This window comes from Sturnus vulgaris, chromosome 14 (genome assembly GCF_052056855.1).
Source record: "Sturnus vulgaris isolate bStuVul1 chromosome 14, bStuVul1.hap1, whole genome shotgun sequence".
Classification (NCBI taxonomy): domain Eukaryota; kingdom Metazoa; phylum Chordata; class Aves; order Passeriformes; family Sturnidae; genus Sturnus; species Sturnus vulgaris.
The window spans coordinates 11,140,857-11,162,938 of NC_142256.1; the positions used below are offsets into that span (position 1 = coordinate 11,140,857).

At 52.0% G+C, this 22,082-nt stretch overlaps 1 protein-coding gene across 1 annotated transcript in view; it reads left to right on the forward strand.

Moving 5' to 3' along the window:
• The window catches only part of OPHN1 (oligophrenin 1), a 50,808-nt gene that overhangs the window by 7,766 nt on the left and 20,960 nt on the right, over window positions 1-22,082 (forward strand). The window contains exons 2-8 of the mRNA XM_088173126.1: window positions 6,659-6,754; window positions 11,132-11,193; window positions 12,628-12,699; window positions 18,956-19,057; window positions 19,884-19,994; window positions 20,544-20,648; window positions 21,600-21,729. Of these exons, the coding sequence (XP_088029252.1) occupies window positions 6,659-6,754; window positions 11,132-11,193; window positions 12,628-12,699; window positions 18,956-19,057; window positions 19,884-19,994; window positions 20,544-20,648; window positions 21,600-21,729 (678 nt within the window). The remainder of the gene's footprint in view (window positions 1-6,658; window positions 6,755-11,131; window positions 11,194-12,627; window positions 12,700-18,955; window positions 19,058-19,883; window positions 19,995-20,543; window positions 20,649-21,599; window positions 21,730-22,082) is intronic.

The following is a 22,082-nucleotide window of genomic DNA, read 5'->3' on the forward strand; positions in this document are numbered from 1 at the left end:
CTGCTGTGAGGGAAGCAGGGGTGCCCTGGCTGAGCTGGGCCAGGCAGGAGGCTGTGCTGCAGTGTCCTGTGCTGCCCTTGTGTTTCAGAAGCAAAAATCATTTTAAAAAATTCATCCAACACACTGTCCCTTATAAAAATACTAAACATACAGCCCAAAGTGCTGCTCTCTAGGAAACCAGTACAAGCCAGTGAGTGTCACTGGGAGAATGCTCTGTTCCATGTCTTTGCCTTGAAATGTGCTCTGCTGCATGATTCTTTTCCTGATCAATGGATTTGTCACTGTGAAGGTCTTAGGAAAAAGATGCTGGATAACTTAATCCAAGGGAGAGTGAGACTGCATCCTTCTCCTAGAAGCTGTATCCCACATCACTCACTCCCAGTTTTCTCCAAAACAGGTCAATATACCCCAAAACTTGGTTGCCCTTCCAGACTTGCTTGGTGTTTTGTGTTTTGGTTGGATTTTTGGGCTGATATGTTACCAAATTTCCAAGCTGTTGGTGAGGTGACCCGTGATCTCCTTGTGCTCCAGGCATCCAGGAAAGCTCCTCCGTGTGTTTTACTGCCTTGAGCTCGGAGGTGCAGCCTTGTAACCTTTGCCAGCTCTTCTGGAGCTTGGCAGGTTCAGCAGAGCCGGTTTCCTTCAGGCAATGAGGGAGATAAAGCAGGCGTGAGAATTTTATAAGTGTGAACCATTCCTCTCTGCGTCCTTGGGTATTTAATTTAACAGTAAATAAGAAAATAAGCCTGTCAAGCACGTTTGGGCACTTACCACAAGGCTGGCTGGGCAAGGAGAAGAATTAATGAGAATAAAAGATTGAAGTTCAGGACAGGAAATAGCAACTCTGGAGGGGGGGGTTGGAGAGTGGGAGGGGGATGTGTGAGTAGAGGTGATGGTCCAGAGGGCAGATAAGCAGCTGGCAGAACAAAAGGTCACTGGTTAGGGAGAGGTACTGAGAAATGTGTTTTAACTGGGAGCACAGCCCTGCTTTTCTGCCTGGAGCCTGGGCTGGACTGGCTGTGAGAGGGAAGCAGCAGCTTATGAACAACTCAGTCAATGAAAGGCTGATTAGCAGAGGTAAATGTGTGAGAGAGTGTGAGACATCCAGTAAATTCCTTTGCAAGAGATTTGTAAAGCACAGCTAAATATAGCAAGTTATTTTTAGCAGTTCATGCTAGCCACTTACTCCTGGCAAGTGGAAAACCCGTGTCAGTGTGGGAAAAATGGCCTTTGTCCAATGTGTCAGGATTTCTGAGTCCCCACAGAGCCTTCAGGGGCACTTGCGGACGGCTTGCCCTGGGTCAATGCCAGGCACTGCCTGTCCTGGGCTGCTCTCTAATTCCCTAGTGGTGAGCATCTCTGTGCAGCACCAAGAGGGCTGGATTCTTTGTGTGGATTTGAGACTACCTAGAAGACTGACCAGAAGGTTATTTTTTTATCCTCATCCGAGAAAATCAACCTGTTTCTGTGTTTGAGAAGCTGTAAAGTATTTGGGAGTGTTCCATGAGTCAGGGCTTGTTACTCCTGATTCTGATGGCACATCTGGGCTCTATGGGGGGAGCTCATGGCTTTCCAGGCTGAGGTATTTTTATAAGCCAGAGACTGGGGACTTCATGCAGGTGGTACATACAGTGTAAATCCAACAGCTCAGAGCAGAGTCTGGTCCCTTGGCTTCTTACTTGGTGTGTTGGCTCCTAAAACTCTGCTGCAAGGATTGAGAATTCCCAGGAAGCAGTGGGTCAGGTACTGTGTTCAGAACCTCGTCCCCAGGGTGGTGATGGTGATCAGCTCCATCTCCTTAGTGATGCAACTCCCTGAGGAACTCTTTGGCGGGAGTTGGTTACAATGGGTACATTATTTTCCTGTCAGTAATCACAGCCCTCTCTCTGCATGCTGGGAAAAGTAGCATTTCTCATGCTGTACATACGCACAGCTCTTCACCAGGGAGGAGAAAATCATCCAGAGGGACCACTGGTACGAAATGTAGGTGTGTCCTCAGCTGCTGTGTGTCAGTCTTGCACAATTTCCCTGACAAAAATGGATTTTCAGGGTTCAGATCCTAACCCTAAAATTTCCATGTCTTAAAATGCTCTTGTTTAAGGGCAGAGTGAACTTTTATTGTCTTTTGTTTGCTTATTTGAAAGGAAAGTGTGTGGCTGGCTTTGATAGTTCTGTTTTCAAGCTGGAGAAGAAGAAAGTAAAATACAAAGATGGAGCTCCTGCTTAGCTTTGCCCTGGTTATTTGCACTGCCACGGTCGAACCCGGGCTGTGTTTTCCCTATTGGTTCCTCATGGGTTTTATTCATGGTTTGCTGAAGCTGTGACTGAGTTGCTCTGACACTGCAATCTGTGGGTCAGGCAGATGCAGAACCTCAGGAATTGCTTTTTCCCCCGTGGAAATCTCTGCTGGCTGCTCTTCCCCGAGCTGCCCATGCGTAGGTGCAGGCAGGGAGACCAGTGAAATTCACTTCCCACCTTCCAGTGTGGACTGGGATATCCTGTCCCTTCCCAGGAGCAAGACAAAGATGCTGCAGCCCCATCTCTGCTCAGCTATTCATGCCTTCAGCTGGATCAGATTAAACTCAGAACTGCCTTTGCACTGGAAGTGTCACTGGCCAATGATTGCAAAGATTATGAAGTTGAGGGGCAGTATTTTTATTTTCTTTTTTCCTCCTTAATTTGCAGCGTGATGCCCTGGGAGCAGCGTGTGATGGAGATTAGCCAAAGGGCTGCTGAACCCACTGCTTGCTCTGCCCCTTAGCTTCTGGAGGAGCAGCAATTCCCACCTGGCTGTTTCCTAGGAAGGAGCAGAGTGGTGCTGTGTATACCAGCTGCTGCACAGCCAAAGAGTGTCACATAAACAATAGCTATTTGGGTGTGGATAATGGGGGTGAGCGTGCTGTGCTGGGGTGATGTGCACCCTCCACACCTACTCTCCTGCACAGTTGGAGATGTTGGTTTTCAAAGTGTTTATTTCTAAAAACCAGGCTGTTCTTTGCAACTGTGTCACACCCAATGTCCTATTGTGGTGCTGTTTAACACCCTGTGGTGTTAAATGAGGCAGCCCAGGCAGGGCCCTCCTGTCCTGGCTCAGAGATCCTGCTGGTCCCCATAGCTGTCACCACTTGGTTGTCACAGCCACTTCTATTTCCTTGAGCTCAGGGGCATGGTTTCCTCTCTTGGGAACACAGACTGTGGACTCTGGCTTGCAATTAGTAAAGCTAATTAAGGATGTGCACCTGAGACACCTCGAGCATTGCAGACCCTCAAGCAGCATCACCATGCTCCATTCTCTGGTCATGTCTGCTCACCCTGCTCCCCCGTGGTTCTCCCCTGTGGTGATGGTTTCCTTCTGGTTTAAATTCTAAGAACTAGAGGAAAAAGCAGCAGCACAGCCTGGTTTGGGGCTCTGCTTGTGTTTGTGTTCTGTCAGAGACCTGTGGCTTTTCCAGTGGTAGCAGCACTTTTTTGTTTGTGGTTTTTGGTTACCTGTGGTTGCTGTCAAAAGTTGAGAATCGTAGGTCCTTACTGAGCAGGCTGTGAGGCACATCCTTCCAGAGCTGCTGGTTCTGGAGGTGTGTTTATCCACACAATAAATACAGCCCTGAGTTCTCTGTGTGCCTCCTGAGGCTGGCAGTGGTGCTCCAGCCCTGCAGCCTGGCTGGGACCACTCTGTGCAGGGATGGAACTTCATTTTGACTAGAAGAGTAAATTATTGTAACCACAAATGGTGAAACTTGGCATTGCTTCCTGATGCTGGAAGGGAGAGCAGTCCTTGAGGACTCCTGATCGAATTCATTTTGGTGTGTTTCCATGGAAACAGGCTGAGCAGGCAGGGTCCTTGGGGTAGCGCTGAGTCTTGGCGTGCTGTTCACAGGGATATTCCAGCTTGGAGCATGGCATTATTCCTTCATCCTTGGGTCCTGGTGCTGGGGGAGTAGGACAGGCCCTGCAGCCACCTCTCCCTCCTGCCAGGCTCTGGGGGTGCAGAGCAGGAGCCTTTGGCAGCCGAGTGTTTGTATTGGGGAGAAAACATTTCCAATGGTTAAAACAAGGGAGAGTACAGCCGTATCTCTCCAGCGTGGGATGGAGCCCTGTTTTTCCACACAGCAAATCTCTTCCTGCTGGCTCCTTCCTGTGGTCAAGCCTCTTTCCTGTGGCCACGGCTTATCCCTTTCTCCCCAGCCCCCCTGCCCTGCCCTATCGCTGGTGTCACCACGCTGCCATTCGGGTGCCATCCAGGGAAGGGGACACGTCCCACTGAGTGTCTGTGAGCACTGACACCGATTCTCTGTGCTGGGCCCTGCAGGGACACAGCCCCTGAGTGGGGACACGCTCTGTTCCCATGGTGCCAGCAGTCAGTCAGCCCCGTGCTGTGTCCCAGTCACAGCCCAGAGCTGTGTGACAGCGATGCTGTCCCGTGCATGCACACAGGAGCTCTCTCAGGAGCCGATGTTCAGCCAAGGCTCGCTACGTGTGGAGTCGAGTTGTGTGGCTCTGGTTTCCATTAAGAGCTCCTCCAGAGCCGGCCAGGCACGTATGGTACAGGCTCACACCCCCCTCTCCCTCTCTCCCTCCTTCTACCCCGGGCTGACAGGGACACACAGCTCATGGAGACCCTCTGTCCCTGCCAGGCACCACCCTGGGACCTGCGTGTGCTGCCCTGCTCCTGGCTCACAGGTACACTGGGGCCATGGTGCCTTGTCACCTGTCCCCAGCCAGCACCCACGGAGGGGACAGACAGACAGACAGAGAGATGGGTGCTGGCTGGGGGTGCTGCTGCTTTCAAACGGGCTCAAGGACACACACTGGGCTGGGAGAGGTGTTCGGAGGGAGGGATTAAAAATCACCTTTGACCAGCTCAGGGGAGGGTCTGGATGGGGCTACAGCAGCATCAGGGATGGTGTTGGGGATTTGCAGGGGGATGAACAAAGATTCCCCTGAGCAAGAGCTGAATGAGCCTCCAGCCTGGCCTGAGTGAGCACTGGGGGACTGAGGGGGAATTATTTGCTGAGGTTTTCCATCAAGTCAATGACATCGTTCTGTGCGAGAGTTCACCATTTACGTGCTCCAGCCCCTGGCAGCTGGGGCTAAATAGCGACATTCAGGCCTGAATCTGCCCATTCAGGAGCAAAGGTTTGACCCATGGGAGGGAGCTGCTGAACGAGGCTTTTGAGGGAGAAGCAGGGGCTGCACCCTGAGCCTGCACTGGGGACCCCGCAGTGCCCCCACCCCTGCCTGCCCAGGGACCTCGGGGAGGGTCAGGAGCTCCTGACTTGGGGACAGGGAAAGCAGGGCAGTCTGGGGAACCTGCTGGTATCCCACACGATACTTGATACAGGCCACTTGATTTATTTTCCCCAACTTTCATTTGTGTTGTCCAATTTTTCTCTCCCCTTCACAGCAGCATTTTTGAACATGTGATTGCCACCACAGTTGTAAGTTTTATTTTCAAATCAGAAAAACCCATCCATGTACACCAAGTTCCTATATACAACAATCATGGTGCTGGTTTGGCAAAGCAGTGGTGGGAGCTGGTTGCCTGTTACATTTGTGCCATCACATCTTCCCCACTTGTAATTTCATTAATTTCTGAAAGTGCCATCTATGTGCACTGCCACAAAGGAGTCCAACCTGGGACTGTGCCTATACCTGGTGTCCCAAATTAGGGAAAGTAACAATGTAAATCAGAGTCTAACATTATTCCTTTGCTTTTCTTTTTGTCACCTACGTCCTACTCTGAGGTCAGGCAAGTGCAGCCTCCTTCTGTTTGTATGTCAGGAATTGTTGTAGCTTTGTGCAGGATGATGTGGTCAATCTGTCCCTGCTGGCCCTGGGTCAGGCTCTGTTGTGGTGTCACTGTCACATCCCAGGGTCCCTCTGCCAGTGCCAGCAGACATCCTGCAGCCACACAGGGTGCAAAGACACAAAGCATCCTTTAGGCCAGAAACTTCTCTGGAAGGTCCAAAAATAATTTGGACTGAGCCACAGAAAACATCAGGCAATTTCTTTGCTTCCAGCCCAGCCTGTTCCTCACCAGTGGGAGCAGCAAGTCCCAGGGCCATCTGTGGGTGCCCAGGCCCAGCTGGGCCCCTGGCTCAGCTCTGTTCTCTGTGGCACTGTCCTTCCCTCAGGGCCTGTCTGTGTCCATGACCCCACAGAGGGATGGTTATTTTTAGTCCTGCCTTTTTCCTCACATTTATTTTCTGACTCTACAGATTTTTCTCTCGCATTATGAAACAATTCCTGTGAACAGTGGCCAGTCTGTCCCAGAGCCCCTGTGCTCCAAGGAGCTGTGCTGGTGCACACAGAGCCCTGGTGTATCTCCTGAATGTTTTCCTGCAGGGAAGTGTGTCAGTGTCCCTTCCTGTCTGTGGCTGGACACAAGGCCATCGATCAGTTGTTGTATTGTGTGGTGCATCCATTAGTGCTGCAGAAGCTTTTTCAGAGAGAGAAAAAAACCAAATCCAATGCTCTCTGCAGCCTCTGAGGGTTGTTAATGCTGCAGCATTTTCTGCAGGGCTGAAATTCCCAATGCATATGGATTTTCGTAACTACCTTCCTGTGGTCTTGTTCCATTCAGGATAAATTGCTAAGACATGCAGCCTCTGTAGAACAGTTGCAGAAACCCCCAGCTGATTGCTCTGTTCTTTTCCAGGATACTCCTCAGCAGTGCAGAAGTTCTCCCAGACTCTGCAGTCCTTCCAGTTCGACTTCATCGGTGACACACTAACAGATGATGAGATCAATATTGGTGAGTTCTCTGCTTTTTGAAGCTGACTTCCAGTAACTGGAAGAGTCTCCCTCTCTAGGAATCAGCCTGCCTGATGGTTTTTAAGCAGCCTCAGGAGCTGGCTTCCAGGCAGCTCTTGCAGAGAGCTTATTTTATGAAGTTGAACAGTCACGGGTCGAGTTTCACATTCCCAATTCAGCGGATAATTTGCAGAGGTTTTCCATGGCTCCAGGCCTGCTGCATGCTGCCAGGTGCTGGGGAGGAGTCAGCAGGATGGTGACCTCCCAGCCAGCCCCCCTTCCTGGTGCTGCAGTGGAGCCCAGGGGTGCTGCTCCCAGAGCTGCACTGCAAAGGCCTCGCAGGAACAAACTGCACCACGCTGCCCTGCAAAGGCACCAGGCTGCAAACTGCTGGGAAAAGGGTTGCTGGATGTGTCTCAAATGGAAAACAATGGCTGTCTGTGCCCTGGGCAGCCTTGCAGGGCTGCTCCCTGCACATCTGTTTGGGGATTAGTGATCCTGGAGCCGTGTTACATCCCTGCCCTCCCCCAGCACAGCTCTGGAAAAACTCAGCATCCAGAGCCCAGCTCTGGGAGTCACTCAGCATCCACAGCCCTGCCCTGGGAGTCACTCAGCATCCACAGCAGAGCTCTGAGGGTCACTCAGCATCCACAGCCCTGCCCTGGGAGTCACTCAGCATCCACGGCCCAGCCCTGGGAGTCACTCAGCATCCACAGCCCTGCCCTGGGAGTCACTCAGCATCCACAGCAGAGCTCTGAGGGTCACTCAGCATCCACGGCCCAGCCCTGGGAGTCACTCAGCATCCACGGCCCAGCCCTGGGAGTCACTCAGCATCCACAGCCCTGCCCTGGGAGTCACTCAGCATCCACAGCAGAGCTCTGGGAGTCACTCAGCATCCACAGCCCTGCCCTGGGAGTCACTCAGCATCCACAGCAGAGCTCTGAGGGTCACTCAGCATCCATGGCCCAGCTCTGGGAGTCACTCAGCATCCATGGCCCAGGGTGCTGAATCAAAGGCCCTTAATGCCCCAAATCCCCACTTTTGACATGAACCTGCTCTTGGCTTAGTGGGGTGAGTGGACCCTGCAGGGATGATGGGGGCTGCAGGAGGAACAACAGGGGATCCTCAGCCCCTGAGGTTCTGATCCTGCTCCATCAGACAAAACACTTGGGCCACCACTGGGCTGAGGTGCTGGGGTTGCCCATGGGCTCACAGGGCATTCTCCAGGCAGGAGCACAGGGCATTAATAGGATGAGGCCCAGGGCACAGGGTCTTTTCCAGACTGTTCCTGAGGGCTTCACATAGGGGAAAGAAAGAAAACCAGCTTTTGTCAGGCAGCAGTTGAAGAATGGCAGCAGTGTGACATTGCTGGTGTCAGATCCCTCAGCTGCTGTCAAAAGGGGAAGGAAGTAGAGCCTGTTGTATTTAAAGCCATGTGAAGCAGATTGCAGCCTGCCCCTCCAAGGCTTGTTTCCTTTATGGAAAGTCTCTGGGTGAGACCTGCTGGAAATGAGTCAGTCTCTCAAATCTAATGGCAGCAGAGATGCTGAGCTTCCAAACACACGTGGGTCAGGGAGGGGGGAACTCTGCCATGCAAATGCCTCTCCTGGGAGCTGAGGGGTCTGAGGCAAACAGCCATGCAAGGAAAGGAGTGTCCCTCCTCTTGGCTGGAAGAGACAAAGCTCCAACAACCAAGCAAGGCCGCTGGGAATGACAGAGGTTGAATAAAGGGAGAGCAAGAAGAGATCACAGCAGATTGTAAAACCCTCCATGGTGAAAGGAGCGTGTTTCCCTTCAGTTTTGCAGGGGAGTATTTGTTTTGCATTTTCAAGAAGAGGTCCCTAGTTTCCCTGTGAAGAAGCCTGGGCTGTGTTCCTCCTCCCACCCAAGCCCTGGTGTGCCTGCAGGGGTTGAGGCTTCCTTATTCCTGACACAGCAATGGGGCGTTGACATCTCCGTAGCAGCTTCCATCTCCTGCCAGGGTGCCAGGGGTCTGCGTGGGAGTGCAGAGCTCATTTGATGTGCAGGATATGGGAGTGAAGCACAACACTTACAGGCACTTCTGTGCTCTGCAAGAGAACGTGTTTGGGTTGTAAATAGAGCTAAAGTCACGCTGCTCTCTCGTTGTGTGGGCACAGAGCAGCCCAGCACCCGAGCGGGTGGCAGTGGGGACACTGTAGGTGGCAGTCAGGACACTGGGTTGATGTTGTCTGTGGTGAGCAGCACTCTGGGGACGTGAAAGGTCATGGATGCACCTGTGTTACCCCACAGTTGTGCCCTCTCCTGTGCTCCCTCCTGCAGCTCCTCCACTGTCACCTGACAGGACCCAAATCAGCAGCTCCTGCAGAGATGAAGGGGCAGTGAAATGGGATGGCATGTTCTTCCCTCCCAGGTATGGGAACCTGGAATTCTCTGGCTGTAAGGACCTTCCTGGAATGCTTCTGGCTGCCCAGCAGAGTCACTCTGGCATTTCCAGGTGTCAGTTCCCACGTGTGGCTGGGCAGGTGGTGGCTGCTGGTGGCCCTTCTGCTCCATACTACCCTGCAAGGGCTGGCGAATTCTGACTCAGGCCAGAAGCACAGATCCACCCTGCTGCTCCCAGGCACTGCTGGCTGGCAGCAGGATCTGAGCCTTGTGTGTGGTGCAGGGTCAGACTCAGTGGGCTGTTCTGTGACTGGAGCCACTGGAAACATGTTCCTGGCTTCTTCCTGTACAGCAAAGGGGAAAAAGCAGCTAGGGAGCGTTTTAGGCACTGACATATTCCCTGTAAGTTTGGATTCTCTTTCTGCCTGTGATAATTCTTTCCTGGCTCTGGCCCCTGGTGTCCCTGCACTCCATCATCCTGGGGAGCCACAGTGACAGTCCCGTGTGGCCCTGGCTGTGAGCACAGTGAGCTGTAGGGCCATTGCATTGCTGGGTGCTGGAGAGCTCAGAAGTTCCTGACTCATCAGGAAGGTCTGTTGTGCCACTGCCAGCTGAGGGCTCGTGTCACGAGGCTGCAGTTGTTCCCTTTTGTGTGGGCAGCTGCAGAATAAATCCTCAGGCTGGATTTTAGCAGGACAGGTACCTCTCCAAGGTGCCCCTGTGGATGAGGTGAGAGGGCCCTCAGCTTGCACAGAGAGCACAGGAGCACCTCTCCCTGCCCTGTGGGCCAAGTTAATCCTGTGCCCGCCTTGCTGTACACCTGCTGTACCTCCTCGTGTGCTGCCCTGCCCTGCCCAGTGTGCTGCAGGGAGGGAGGGTCTGAACTGCAGAGCTCTGGGGTCTGACAGAGCCACTCTGGGATGTTCCCACCAGGACAAGGGGGAGCCTGGCACCCACCAGACCTGTCCCACACTGTGCTGAGCTGGCTGGAACTGTGGGAAACTTTCCCAGCCAACTCCCAGGTAGTTGCTAGGTACACTGGGGTGATCAGGTTGTTCCCCCAGGCATCCAGCACACAGCCACTCTACCTGCATGGGCAGGTGTTTGCCCAGCCTTGCCTTGCAGCCCAGAGAGGTGGGAGTTTGGCTTGGCATTGTTAGTGCTCTGCTGCTGAGGGGTTTCATCTCCTGTGAGAAATTCAGCCCCTTCCCAAGTTCTCCTTCAGTGGGCAGGGAGAGGGGCTGCACGTGAGGGACTGGACTCCCACCTAGTCTTTTATTTCCCCAGGCTAAATTATTCTTATTTCAGTCTGTTAAAGGAAAGATTTCATGCTATTTTTATTGTAGTTGGGCTCCAACTGCTTATCAATGAGATCTTTTTGTTTCACTTCTAACATTTTGGGGAGTGGTGTCAGTGTCTGTGAACACGTCTACACCTGCTGCCTTTCCTCCTGTACATGGACTTTGTGCTTCCTAGTGCTGAATGTGATTTTTGTCATTCCAGGCCATTTTCATTTGACTCACTTGTCCTGGTCCTGGCAAGCATCTGCAGCTCTTCCTGGGACAGAGGTGCCAGGCCCATCCTGGTGCTGCTGGCAGCCCTGTCCTGTCCACAGCTCCCACTGTGGCAGTGCCTGTTCTGCTGCAGACCCTGGGGATGGCAGCTCCCCTTCCCCCTGTTTGGCCTTTCCCTGTATTTTCCCCTTCTCTGCTGCCTGTATTACCATCTCTATAACACAGTTCCTAATAAAAGCTAATTAACATCCTCTTACCTTCCCAGGCCTTCACTCCTTCTTATCCTGGGTAGGAGATCCTACCCCCCTTGCATAAACGAAAGCCTGCACCTGGCATTGCCTCACGCAGTTTCTGCCAAAAGGAGCCACCTCTTCTTGGTTTTTTTGCCAGCCTTTAGACAGCCATGCTGGGGGTGCAGCCACCTTGGGGTGTCCTGACATGTGTCTCACACTCTGGTGCCACATCCCAGGTCCACTGACCAGCCTCTTCTTTTCTTACAGCTGAGTCCTTTAAGGAGTTCGCAGAGCTGCTGCACGAAGTGGAGCTGGAGAGGTCCATGATGGTAAGGAGATGGGAACTGGGCTCTGTCCTTCCTGACATGGCTAAATTCCAAATCACAGCCTCACCTTGTGCCTCGGTGTGAGGCTTCTCATCAGAGGGAAGCTGGGAGCACTGGGACTGTGCTTTGTACTCATCTGGTCCGTGGGCCCTGAGCATGGGGCAGGCACAGCAATAAGTGTGGGGGACTGTGGCTCTCCCAGGCACTACAGGCAGGCACAGAGCCCCAGGCCCTGCAGCTGGAGGGGCTGCAGTGTGTGCAGGCTGCTCACCAGCTGCTTCTGTAGTGAAGGGTTAAAGAATAAGGAGTGTTTTTGCTCAGTTCTTGCTGGGTGCAGGAAGGCAGGTGTCCCTGAGCCCATCTGTGCTAGTCCAGCTCCTGCAGTACAATGCACCACCATCAGCTTCCAGCTGCCATGTGCCCTCAACTCTCCAGGGCTCCTCCAGAGCCAGTGCTGGCTTCCCATTTCACTCCTAATTCCAGGAAAAACATGAAGGTTAGGCTCGGTGGAGAGCTTACAGTGAGCCAGGAATGTGCTGCTTGGCTCTGCCTTCCCCTGCCTCGTGCAGCAGCAGGAGCTCCTGCCAGGCTGGGCTGGAGGGTCCATGGGCAGGCAAGGAACAGCAGGAAACCAGGAAAGCACTGAGATACTTCTTTATGATTATTTACATCCCAGGTACAGCGGCTCCTTTAGCAGTGGGGGGAGCAGTGGAAGGTATTGTTTCAGGGATTATGGGTACTGTCTAATTTTCAAAGTTGGGGTTTTTTCCCCTCTGCTTGCAGGACCAGTTCTGTTTTACAGCAGCTCCCTCAGGAGGTTTCACACTCACGTGTTCATCAGCTTTAAATTCCCTGAAGGGCTGTGGCTGTGTGGTGTCCTGTCACTTCTTTTCCCCTCTCCCTTCTCTGGAGCTTGGGACAGAGCCTGTCAGGGAAGTGGGGATGGGAGGAGACAGCAGGTTGGTCCCAGTGCCAGTCTGGAGCTGGAGCCAGTGATACAAACTGGGATGAGCTTTCATGTGGATTCATGGTAAAGGTGTGCAGAAAAGCATCTCTCAGACATGAGACAGGAGTGGAAGAGACACAGGCAGGCTTTCCCTCTTCCCTAGCAGCTCCTGTGACAGGTAACCTTCTGGCTGAATCTCGAGACAAGGGAAATCCACCCTTTATTTGAGAGCAGCCTTGTTAGATGGGGATGGAGGACACCCCTGTCAGACACAGGATGCCTCCTGGGAGGTGGTTGGGGTTTGCTGTGTGTTACCCATGGGGAAGAGTGGGTACAGATGGTTTAAGTGAGTTTACCTGCAGACAGAGCAGAAGTTTCCAGTCAAAAACATTAAAATCTCAGAGTTCTTGGCTTCTAGCCCTGTTCAGACTCTGTGTAGGAGAAAATTGATCAGCATCCTGCAATTAAAATGCTTTTTCTTTGCACTGTAGGTGCAGAATGCAAGTGATCTGCTGATCAAACCTTTGGAAAACTTTCGGAAGGAGCAGATAGGATTCACCAAGGTAAGGCTTGTTTGTTTGTTTTCAATGTAAACAGATTTGTTTTCTATTACTGTGTCTGAATTCAGATTTTTCTCCTGTTGTTAACAAGCAGGCAGTTGCTCTACTGCATTCTGACTTGAGGCGCTCAGAAACTCCCTGTTCAATGCTGGCTTTCAGCTGCTGGCATGAGTGTTCGTGCTGTGACTTTTAGTCTGATTTTTCAATCATAAGAGGCTCCAAAATCTTTTCCTGAGTTCTTTGGGTTCTCTCCTGGCCTGATTCCAGCACCGCCTCTGTCCTGAGCAAGGAGTGCTTGTTTCAACCAGGAGATCATCCTTGCTGCTTTCTCTCCTCTCCCCTTTGTTCAGTCAGTGCTATTGAGAATAAATTACTTTCTGCAGAGAAGTGTGCAGTAGAGTGGGAGGGAGGAGGGGAAGGAGGGAAAGCAGGAGAGGCCAGCAGGCAGAACCTGATTATAGTCATAGGGCTTTTGTTATGAAATATTTGCATAAAACATCTAATGAGTCTTTCAGATGGACCAAACTTTTAAAGAAACAAGCTATAAAAAGCAAATTCTGCACATGTGGAGCACAAAAGATTATTTTTCCCTTGTCTGCTATCAAGAAGTCCAGGTTCCATGTTACTCAGCAGCAGCTTAAAATGGGCCTGGCTGTGACCCAGCTCCGAAATGGAGATGTTTTGGAGAACACTTGAGGCTTGGATTCAGCCCAGCCCATCTGGAGGCTTTGACGTTTAATAAATACAGGGTTTGAGAAGAGATCCTCGATGGCCTTCCTGCCCTTTGCCATGCCCTGAGGGCTGGTGTGTGAGACCCTCTGAAGAGCTACAGCCACAAGCACGGCAGAGGTGCTGCCCACAGCCCCTGCTCTCGTGTCTTTGGGGCTGTTTTCTTCCCAGAGAGCCCTTAAGGTGTTGAAGGGGCACTTTGCCCCCAGCCCAGAGCGTGCTGTGCCCCAAGAGCTGAGCTGCCTGCACCCAGGGGCTGTGTGCCCGTGTCCTGCTCTGCAGTGGCCATGCCCAGCAGGCAGAAAGGTCTCAGCACTGACAGGATTCACCTGGCAGCCTGCAGCCCTTCCTCCATCCCTGTGGATGGGCGGTGGAAGCACAGGGTGGTGACAGTGGCAGGACACTGCTCAGAGCAGCTGGAGAGGTGGCAGAGGGCAGGGAGTTGTTGCAAGTGGCTCAGCCATTGTAGTTTGGTTTGGGGTTTGGTTTTTTGTGAGGAACAGGAACTGCAGAGGTGCCTGAGCACCGTGGTGGGAAGAGGGCTGTGCTGTGGCTCAGCACAAGTGCTCCATGCAGAGCTCTCAGGGCAGCACCTTACCCTGTGCCAGGACCTAGGCATGCACAGAGAGGTGCCACTGTCCCCAGTGCCACCCCAAAGCCTTGAGAGGGTGCAAATTTGGGAGCGAGCCCCAGCCCCTCCAGCCCCCTGTCTTCAGCTCTGATGCTCCCCTGACTGGAGCCTGTGCCACGCTGCTGCTGGGCTGTACCCTCAGGTGTCACCTCGGGCACAGAGCCCTCCTTCACCTGCCAGCCTGCACAGCATCTCTGGCCCATACAGAGATGATCCACCCGGCAGCAGAAGGTGTGAATGCGGCTCCTCACAGTGGGGCTCTGTCAGTGTGGGTTCCTCCCGTCGCTGCTGGGCCTGGCATTGCCCCGTGGACCCTTTCTGGTCTGCACCAGGGGCAGAGGCTGAGGCTGGGCTGTGCAACAGGCTGGAGACATGACACAGGGAATTTGTGCCCTCTGCTTGGTTTCCGTATTTTGGCAGCGTCGCCTTCTGTGAGATGTTTTCTGTTCCCTGTGCGAGCTGCTGGAGCCAAATAGGAAGAGCCCTTGAATTGGGGCTTTGTGATGCCTCTGGCTGGAGCTCAGCCAGTCTGACCAGCACATCTGAGTCTGCATTCAGCCGTTCTCCCGGGAGGAATGGAGTCTCCTCGGGAGGCTGTGCTGCCTGGGGGCAGCCCTGGGCTGTGCTGGGACCCCTCCAGCCACTCCCTCCCACCACAGCCCCATGGGGTCACTTTTCCCTGTGACTTTCTGTGCTCTAATGTGCCACATCACAGATAAAAGGGAGGATCTGGGACCCCCTGAGCTGACCCATTTCTCAGCTCTGGCACTCATGTGAGTGTGGAAGGAGCTGGTGCATTTGGAGGCCCCATCCTTTCCTCTCCATAACCCTGGGGCTCAGCTCCATGCTATGGGGCTGGGACACTTTGGGAAGAGCCTGGCCACACTTACTGAGTCAGGGAGGATTTTAATAAAAAAATTTAATTCCAGTTTCTCTTGGAAGGAGACAGCTTTTTTTAAAAAACACAAATCCAACCAAAAAATCACAGGGAAAGGCTTGTTTGGATGTACTGTAAGGGAAAGAGGAATGCTGAATAGCTGCAGTGTTTGTCAAAATTTCTTCCATAGGAGATAACATATTCCTAAAATATCTTAGTTAATACTGCTATCAATTTCATTAATTATAATTTTAAAAGAAAGGGAGGATAGTAACTTCTACTTGCTTTCATCTCTGGGGGAGCATGGCCTGAGGAGCATTTGAGAGAAAGCAGTGAGTGAGGAAAAACACCAGGATGAACTGAGTGTGCTTTGATAGATCTGCTCTTTCTATACCCCTTGACTTTTTAGAAATCTTTTTGAATTAATTGCTGATGCCTCATAAAAATGAGCTATGATGATCCTCCATCCACTGTTCTTTTCACCCAAACCCCTCAGGTGTGCATGCATGTGGGGGGAGTCCCAGCAGGAAAAGTGTTTAATTCCTTATCGAGAGGAGAAGTTGCCCTCATTTGCCACTCCACCTCTCTGAAGATGGGAATTTCAAAAGATCCTAATTAGCAACAAATGTTTAAAGGGGAGTTTTGGCCAGTCTGTTTGCCCCTTTCCCTGTGGTGAGCTGGACCCAAAGCTGCTGAGGGGCTCTGGTATAACCCAGTGCTGGCAGCAGTCGGGATGTGGGCAGACCCCAGCACACACAGAGCGGCCAGAGCTGTGCTGGATCACCTGTCACACCTGGATCAGTGCTGTCCCACAGGCTCCTGCCCATCCCTGGGCACAGCAATGCCTGTCAGAGTTCCCAGGGTGGGGTTTTTTACAGAGCCCCCTCCTGCCTGCACTCGGTGGGATCTGCTCGGTTGCTCCCAGTGAGCAATAATCAGAAGGTGGGTGGTTCTTGGACTTGGCAAACCTTAATGGGGACGTGCTGCCCTTTGCTGAATATTCATGAGGAGCTAATTTGTGCTCATGTTTCCAGATTGTGCTTCAGTCTGGGTGATCTTTTTCTGTTGTTTTTTTGTCCTGGCTTGCTCTGTTCAGCAGCCAGCTCAGAAGGATTTGTAGGTCATCCTTCTGCTGTTCAGTTATGTGCTAATTAGCCAGAGTGGGAATGATTGGCAAGCTCCCTCTTAGTGGCCCAAATTGCCATGCTGCACTGTAGTCCTGTGGCTCATGGGTCCATCTTGGATATCATTCCCAGTCCCTTCAGTCCCGAGAAGGAACTCAGTGCTCCATGTCCCCAGTGCAGCTGTGTGCCTCTGCCTGCTATGGGTGCTGGCAGAGGAGGCACTCCCCAAAGGAGTTACTGTCTGCCTACCCAGCTCCTGCTGCAGAAGGAGCTCCACTGCTCTGCCAGGCTCTTCCTTTCTCTTCACCAGTCTTTCCCTGAGCAGAGGTGACCCCTGTTCCTCAGAACCCACCATGTCTTCCCACAGGATGTTGGTGGCAAAGCTGCTGCCTGGTGGTTTGTGGTCTCCCTGTGGCTGCAGGCTGTGGCCTCCTGTGGCCACACACAGCTCGTGGCCTCCTCCATGGCTTCATGTTCTTGTGGCCATCTGCACAGCAATGTCACCTCTCCTGGGGACAAGCCAGGAGCCAAATGCCCCCAGGCTGCTGCATCCAGAGGCACATCCCCCCCTGCCCATCCCATCCTGCTCCCTGCCCATGGGCTCTGCTGTGCCTGGCCACGGTAGCACCAGGCTCTGGTGGGCAGCTGTTCCCTTGCCCCGTGCTCTCCCACAGCTCCTGGCAGCCTCCCTGATGGAGAGCAAGAGAGGTTGGTCCCAGCTCTGGCCTGGAGGGTGGCTGTCTTCCCTGGTGGCCTCTCCACAGGGTGGGGACAGCTGAGTCACCTTACATGAGCTACTTGCTGGTGGTGAGAGGTGGGGGAGGATTCCTGGAGTGGGCTTCAGCCCCATTCCTGCTGCTCACCCACAGCTCTGCTGAGCAGCAGGGATCCATCCCTGCACCATCCCTGTGCTGCCACCACCTCTCTGCACACCACCTTGGTGGACACAGTGGAGCTCTTGGTTGGGTTTAGAGTTAGTTTTCCATGGCAGCACCTGCTTTTCCATCTCAGGACCTGCTGCTGGCACAGCCATCTCCTCTGAGATGTGAGGAGGTGGCCACAGGAGCACTGTGCCTGCAGCCCCACAGCTCTGCTTCCCTGCACTTCTGTGCCCTCGGGCTTTGGAGGCCCCTCATTAAGGAAATGGAAACAACACAAGTTCCTGGCTGTATTAGATGGGGCATGGATGGCACAGACAGCCCAGGAGTTTGACCTTACAGACACAGGAACTGCTGCTCTGCAAACGCTTTCACTGCACTGGGTTTGGGTTTGCTGATCAGGGCGTTAGTCACGAGGGTGGTGGTTTGTTTTGGTTGTCCTTCCTGGCCTCAGCCCCGCACTTGCTGTTCTGCTTAAATTAGGATTCACCCTTGGAGGACTCTCTGCTCCTCTGGATTTGATTGTTCTGATGTGTGAGGGTGCTAGCACGGACTGACAGTACCTGATATTGCAGGGGGTGATCCCAGAGGATGCAGGTGTTCTGTAATTCCAGGGTCTGCAGGGCAGGATATGTAATTGCTGGGGTGAAAAGGTTTGCTGGGCTAAGCCTGCCCTGCTCTAGACAGTTCCACATAAGCGGGGGTTGTGAGGTTGGTGCTACTTCCTCATGATAATTGTGCTTTCACTACATCCATGTCAGGACTCTTGTGGGGAGAGAATCCTCTTCCCTGGAAGGCAGCTGGCAGGAAGGCTTATTACTTGGCTTATTACTTAGTTCTTGGGAGCCACCTGTGCTGAGCCCAGGGGTTTTGGGAGCCCCCAGGCATCCTGCTGCAGGGCATCCTGACAGACAGATGGAATAGTCTGTGCAAGTGGAATGGAGAAGCAAAACTTCAGGCAGGGGAAGCTGCGGTCACTACTGAATTCATGGGGAAAATTCCCAACACCCAACAGCCTGGCAGAGTCCATCTGCACTGGTTTGTGGTGGCTTGCTTATCCATGCGTTTCTGAGTGGGGGCAAAAGAACAGGATTTCATGGCTTTCAGGAGATAGGTGTTGAAAGATTCCAGCAATTCCCCAGGAAGCTGCAGCTGCTTTCCACTTTCTTGAGCTTCAAAAGCCAGAGGATCTCGTAGATACCTGCACTGTGTGTACATCAGCTCTCATTTGCTTGGACCTGGCACTGAGGCTGCTGCCAGGCTGGAATTTCCTGATTTTTAGTAATTTAGTTGCCTCCCAGGAATCTCTGATATGTCAGATACCATCTGAAATGGCTACTTGTCAGCCTGGCCCCTACTCTGTTTGTTTTTGATCTCTCTTTGTCACAGTCAGTGCAAGGCAGGAGCCAACAGCCTGGTGCTCAGTTCTGCTGCTCCCTGCCTGCTCTCAGGGCTTTCTTCTCCAGTGTCTCTGTTTGCTGCTCTCCTTCATTTGTGCTCTCTGCAGCACTGCTGGCAGGCAGATGAGGATTTCCTGCCTGCCATCCTGCCAGGCTTCTGCTTTCCTTCTGGTACTCTTCAGAAACAAATTATAAACTCTTTAGAACAGAAAGTTGCCAAAATCTAATGAGCCTTTTCTTGACCTTGACGTGTCTTGACATTACAGTGTTTGCAGGAGATGGTGAACAGGTTTTTGATGTATGAGTACGTCTTCAGTTTACTGGATATTGAAGAGATTGAGAGAGGGAACAGCACCTCATGGTGGGGCTTTTGCCATGATGTTGGCATGAAAAAATACTTCTTATGCCACAGAATATTGCTAGACTGGGTCTTGAGGTGTAATTGCATCCAAGGGGCTGTGAAAGCAGAGCAAATAAGAAGTGGCCTTCTGTTCTCTGTCTGGGTTCACCAAAATTTTTCCATGGGAATACAGAATTGCACAAAGGATCTTGGTGTTGATGTATGTTCTTGTCTGGAAAATGCCAATAACGGGTTCTGCTTCAACTTCTTGCATCCACAGGAAAGAAAGAAAAAGTTTGAGAAAGATGGTGAGAAGTTTTACTCTATGCTGGATCGCCACTTGCATTTGTCTTCCAAAAAGAAGGAATCTCAGTTACAGGAGGTGTGTATGGATTTTTTCTCAGAGTTAGGTCCAGAAGCAACAGCACCATCTACCCAAAGCCTGGATTCTCTGTGAGACCAGGGAAATCAAGCTCATAGTTCTCCTGTGTCTGTTGGATGCTGGTAGTGGCTTTAGACATTGTCATTGCTTGCTGTCACCTTGATGGTGACCAGTGGCACAGCTGGGGACTGGCCACACTTCCACCTGGGGAAGTGCTCTGGCTGAACAGTAACCAGTTATCATTCCTTTTGCTGGCCTGGCTCCTGCCTTGCTGCTGGTGCTTTTGGGTGGCTGTGGGGGCAGGCAGAGGGGGGTTCCTTCCAGCTGGTGCTGCTGCAGGCATGTTGCAGCGAGGAAGGAAACTCAGCTGCTCCAGCCCACAGCAGAGCAGCTGGATCTGGTCAGATCTGTCAGACCAGTTGTCAGATCAGCCTAGGAGCATCTCTGCAAGGCAGACTGAGCTCTGGGTGTATTGTGTGCTGCAGCTCCAGAATTGCTGGCTCTGGCAGTCAGGCAAGAGGGTGGTAATGATGGCCTGGTCAGGAGAAGAGGTGGAGAGAAGAGGTTTGTGCTAAAATAACAAATGAGCTTTGGGAAAGCGTTGTCCTTGCAGAGTGAGAAGAGGTTTTGGATCCTTAAATGAAAGGGAGCCAGAAATGGGCAAACTTAGAAGAATATCCCATGTTCAGTTCACAGCTGGGCTGGACACCAGGCAGGTTTTTAGTGAGGCCAGAACTATGTGTGAGCTGACAGACAAAAGCGAGTCAAATATTTTCAAACTACACGTGATGTATTTTCTTTTTCCACCTTTCCCTCTTTCTTCTAGGCTGACCTTCAGGTGGACAAAGAGAGACACAATTTCTTTGAGTCTTCCCTGGAGTACGTGTACCAGATCCAGGAAGTACAAGAAAGCAAGAAATTCAGTATTGTGGAGCCGGTAGGAGCTTCCTTTTCTCTCAGTCTCATTGGCTGATGCTCACATGTGCTGGCAGTGGCAGGAAGGGATGAGTTGCCAGGTTGGATTAGGTCCTATGGGGCAGGAGTTAACCCTTCACACCCTATCAAGCTTGCTGCAGCTTGATAGCTTTAGTGGTGCTTGCTGGAGCACTGTGAAGCCCCAGCCCTGTTTTTTCTGGCTGGCTGTGGATCCTGAGGAACAGGTTGGACACTGTACAGAGCTACAGGTCTTGTTATGGCTTATCTTGGCCCCCTTGGGTTTGGTAAGTGCTGTCTGTCTGCAGAGGCACAGAGGTGTTACCTGCCCTGCTCACCTGTCCCAGTCTTTCCTTCTGGGTGTTCTATTCAGACAGGTGAGTGGGTGGTAGCTTGGGCTTTAGGGGCATTGCAGTGGATAAGCCATACCAAGGCTGGCATTCCAAAGTTGTGAGGATAAAATAATTGTATATGTAATTCCTGAAACCCCACACTCTGTCTTTCCTTCCATTACAAACACAGAAGTTCAGTGTGCCCCTTCCCTCCATGGCAGGTGCTGGCATTTCTCCACAGCCTCTTCACTTACAACAACCTGACAGTGGAGCTGACACAGGATTTCCTCCCATACAAGCAGCAGCTCCAGCTCAGCCTGCAAAACGTGAGTCCCTGCCCAGCTGAAGGACTTTTCTGTTTGACTTCTGTTCTCATTTGGATTTACACACCTCTGATGGCAAGGTCTTTCCACCCAAGCAATCTGGCCATGTTTGCATTGTTGCAGATACAGTTATTTCCTTCTCAGTTCATGTGGATTTTCCCCTTTCCTGCCTGTCCTGCCTCCTGGGACAGTTCACAGGCCTATGAAATTGTTTTTTTCTGGAAGGGGCTACTGCAGTTGCATCATTTAACCTGGTGCATAAACAAGCCTGAGATCTTCTTTCAGTTTCATGAAATTGATATTGCACTCTAAGAAGACCTCTAATCTTTATGGTACTGGCTTCCTACAGGCTTGCTACATGCTTTGGTAAACTCCTCTGTTGGCCAAGTGTGTTCATGGGGTAGAATATCTGAGTCTTTCCTGACTGGCCTTCATTTCTGTGGAATGACAGCCATAAATCTGAGCAAGATGGTTTTGCTGCTGGCTCATTAATTGGTCCAAGTAGTATTCCATCAAAATGTCTGGATTTTGTACACCCTGTTGATGGGATTCTTTCATGCTGAGCAGTGTAGCAGGATCCTTTGGGAATCAACACCTTTGGGAGGAGAATACATCTGTTACCTGAGCAATGCTGTGAACAGGAGCTCAGGTGCTGCCTCGGCTCCAGCCAGCCTTGAAATGTGCTGAAGTTCCTTAATTAGGGGAACAAGTGGCCTCCCAGCTGTGGCACTCCAGCACCATCTCTGCACCTGATGTGTCTCTTCAGTCATCCCTTAGAGCTCAGAGGTTCCTACAGCTAGTTTCCATGTGGATTTGTGGAGTGGTTTCCATGTTTTGTACCTTGGGAACTGATTCATTTCTGCTACAGCACCTCAGATTTGTCTAGGAATAAATAACCTGCAGCTCACTTGTTGCTCATGTTCAAATATTCTTCTGTTTATTTTCTGTTACCAGACAAGGAATCACTTTTCCAGCACACGGGAGGAGCTGGAAGATCTGAAGAAGAGGATGAAGGAAGCACCCCTAACCTGCAAGCTGCCTGGGCAGCCAACCATCGAGGGCTACCTGTATACTCAGGAGAAATGTAATGGCTTTGGGATGCACCTGGATGCAATAGGGAGCATGCAGGGCTGCCCTGACATAACCCAGCTGTGGGCTGTACTCAGCTACTCTGCCCAGGCCAGCCCTGCTGCACTGGGTGTCACCACTGCCAGGGCATGGCATGCCCAGGGTGTCACCTCCTGCAAGTGTCTGAGGTGTCCAGGGTGCTGGGGAAGCACCAGCAGCCTCAGCTGGCAGCTCTGTCAGCAGTGGCACAGAGCTTTGTCCAAGTGACCTGTTTGTGACAGCACAGGGCTAATTGCCCTGTGCTGAGATGGGATTTATGACTCCAGAGCCTGGAGCTCTGGCAGGCTCTGCCTTGGCCATGTTTTACCA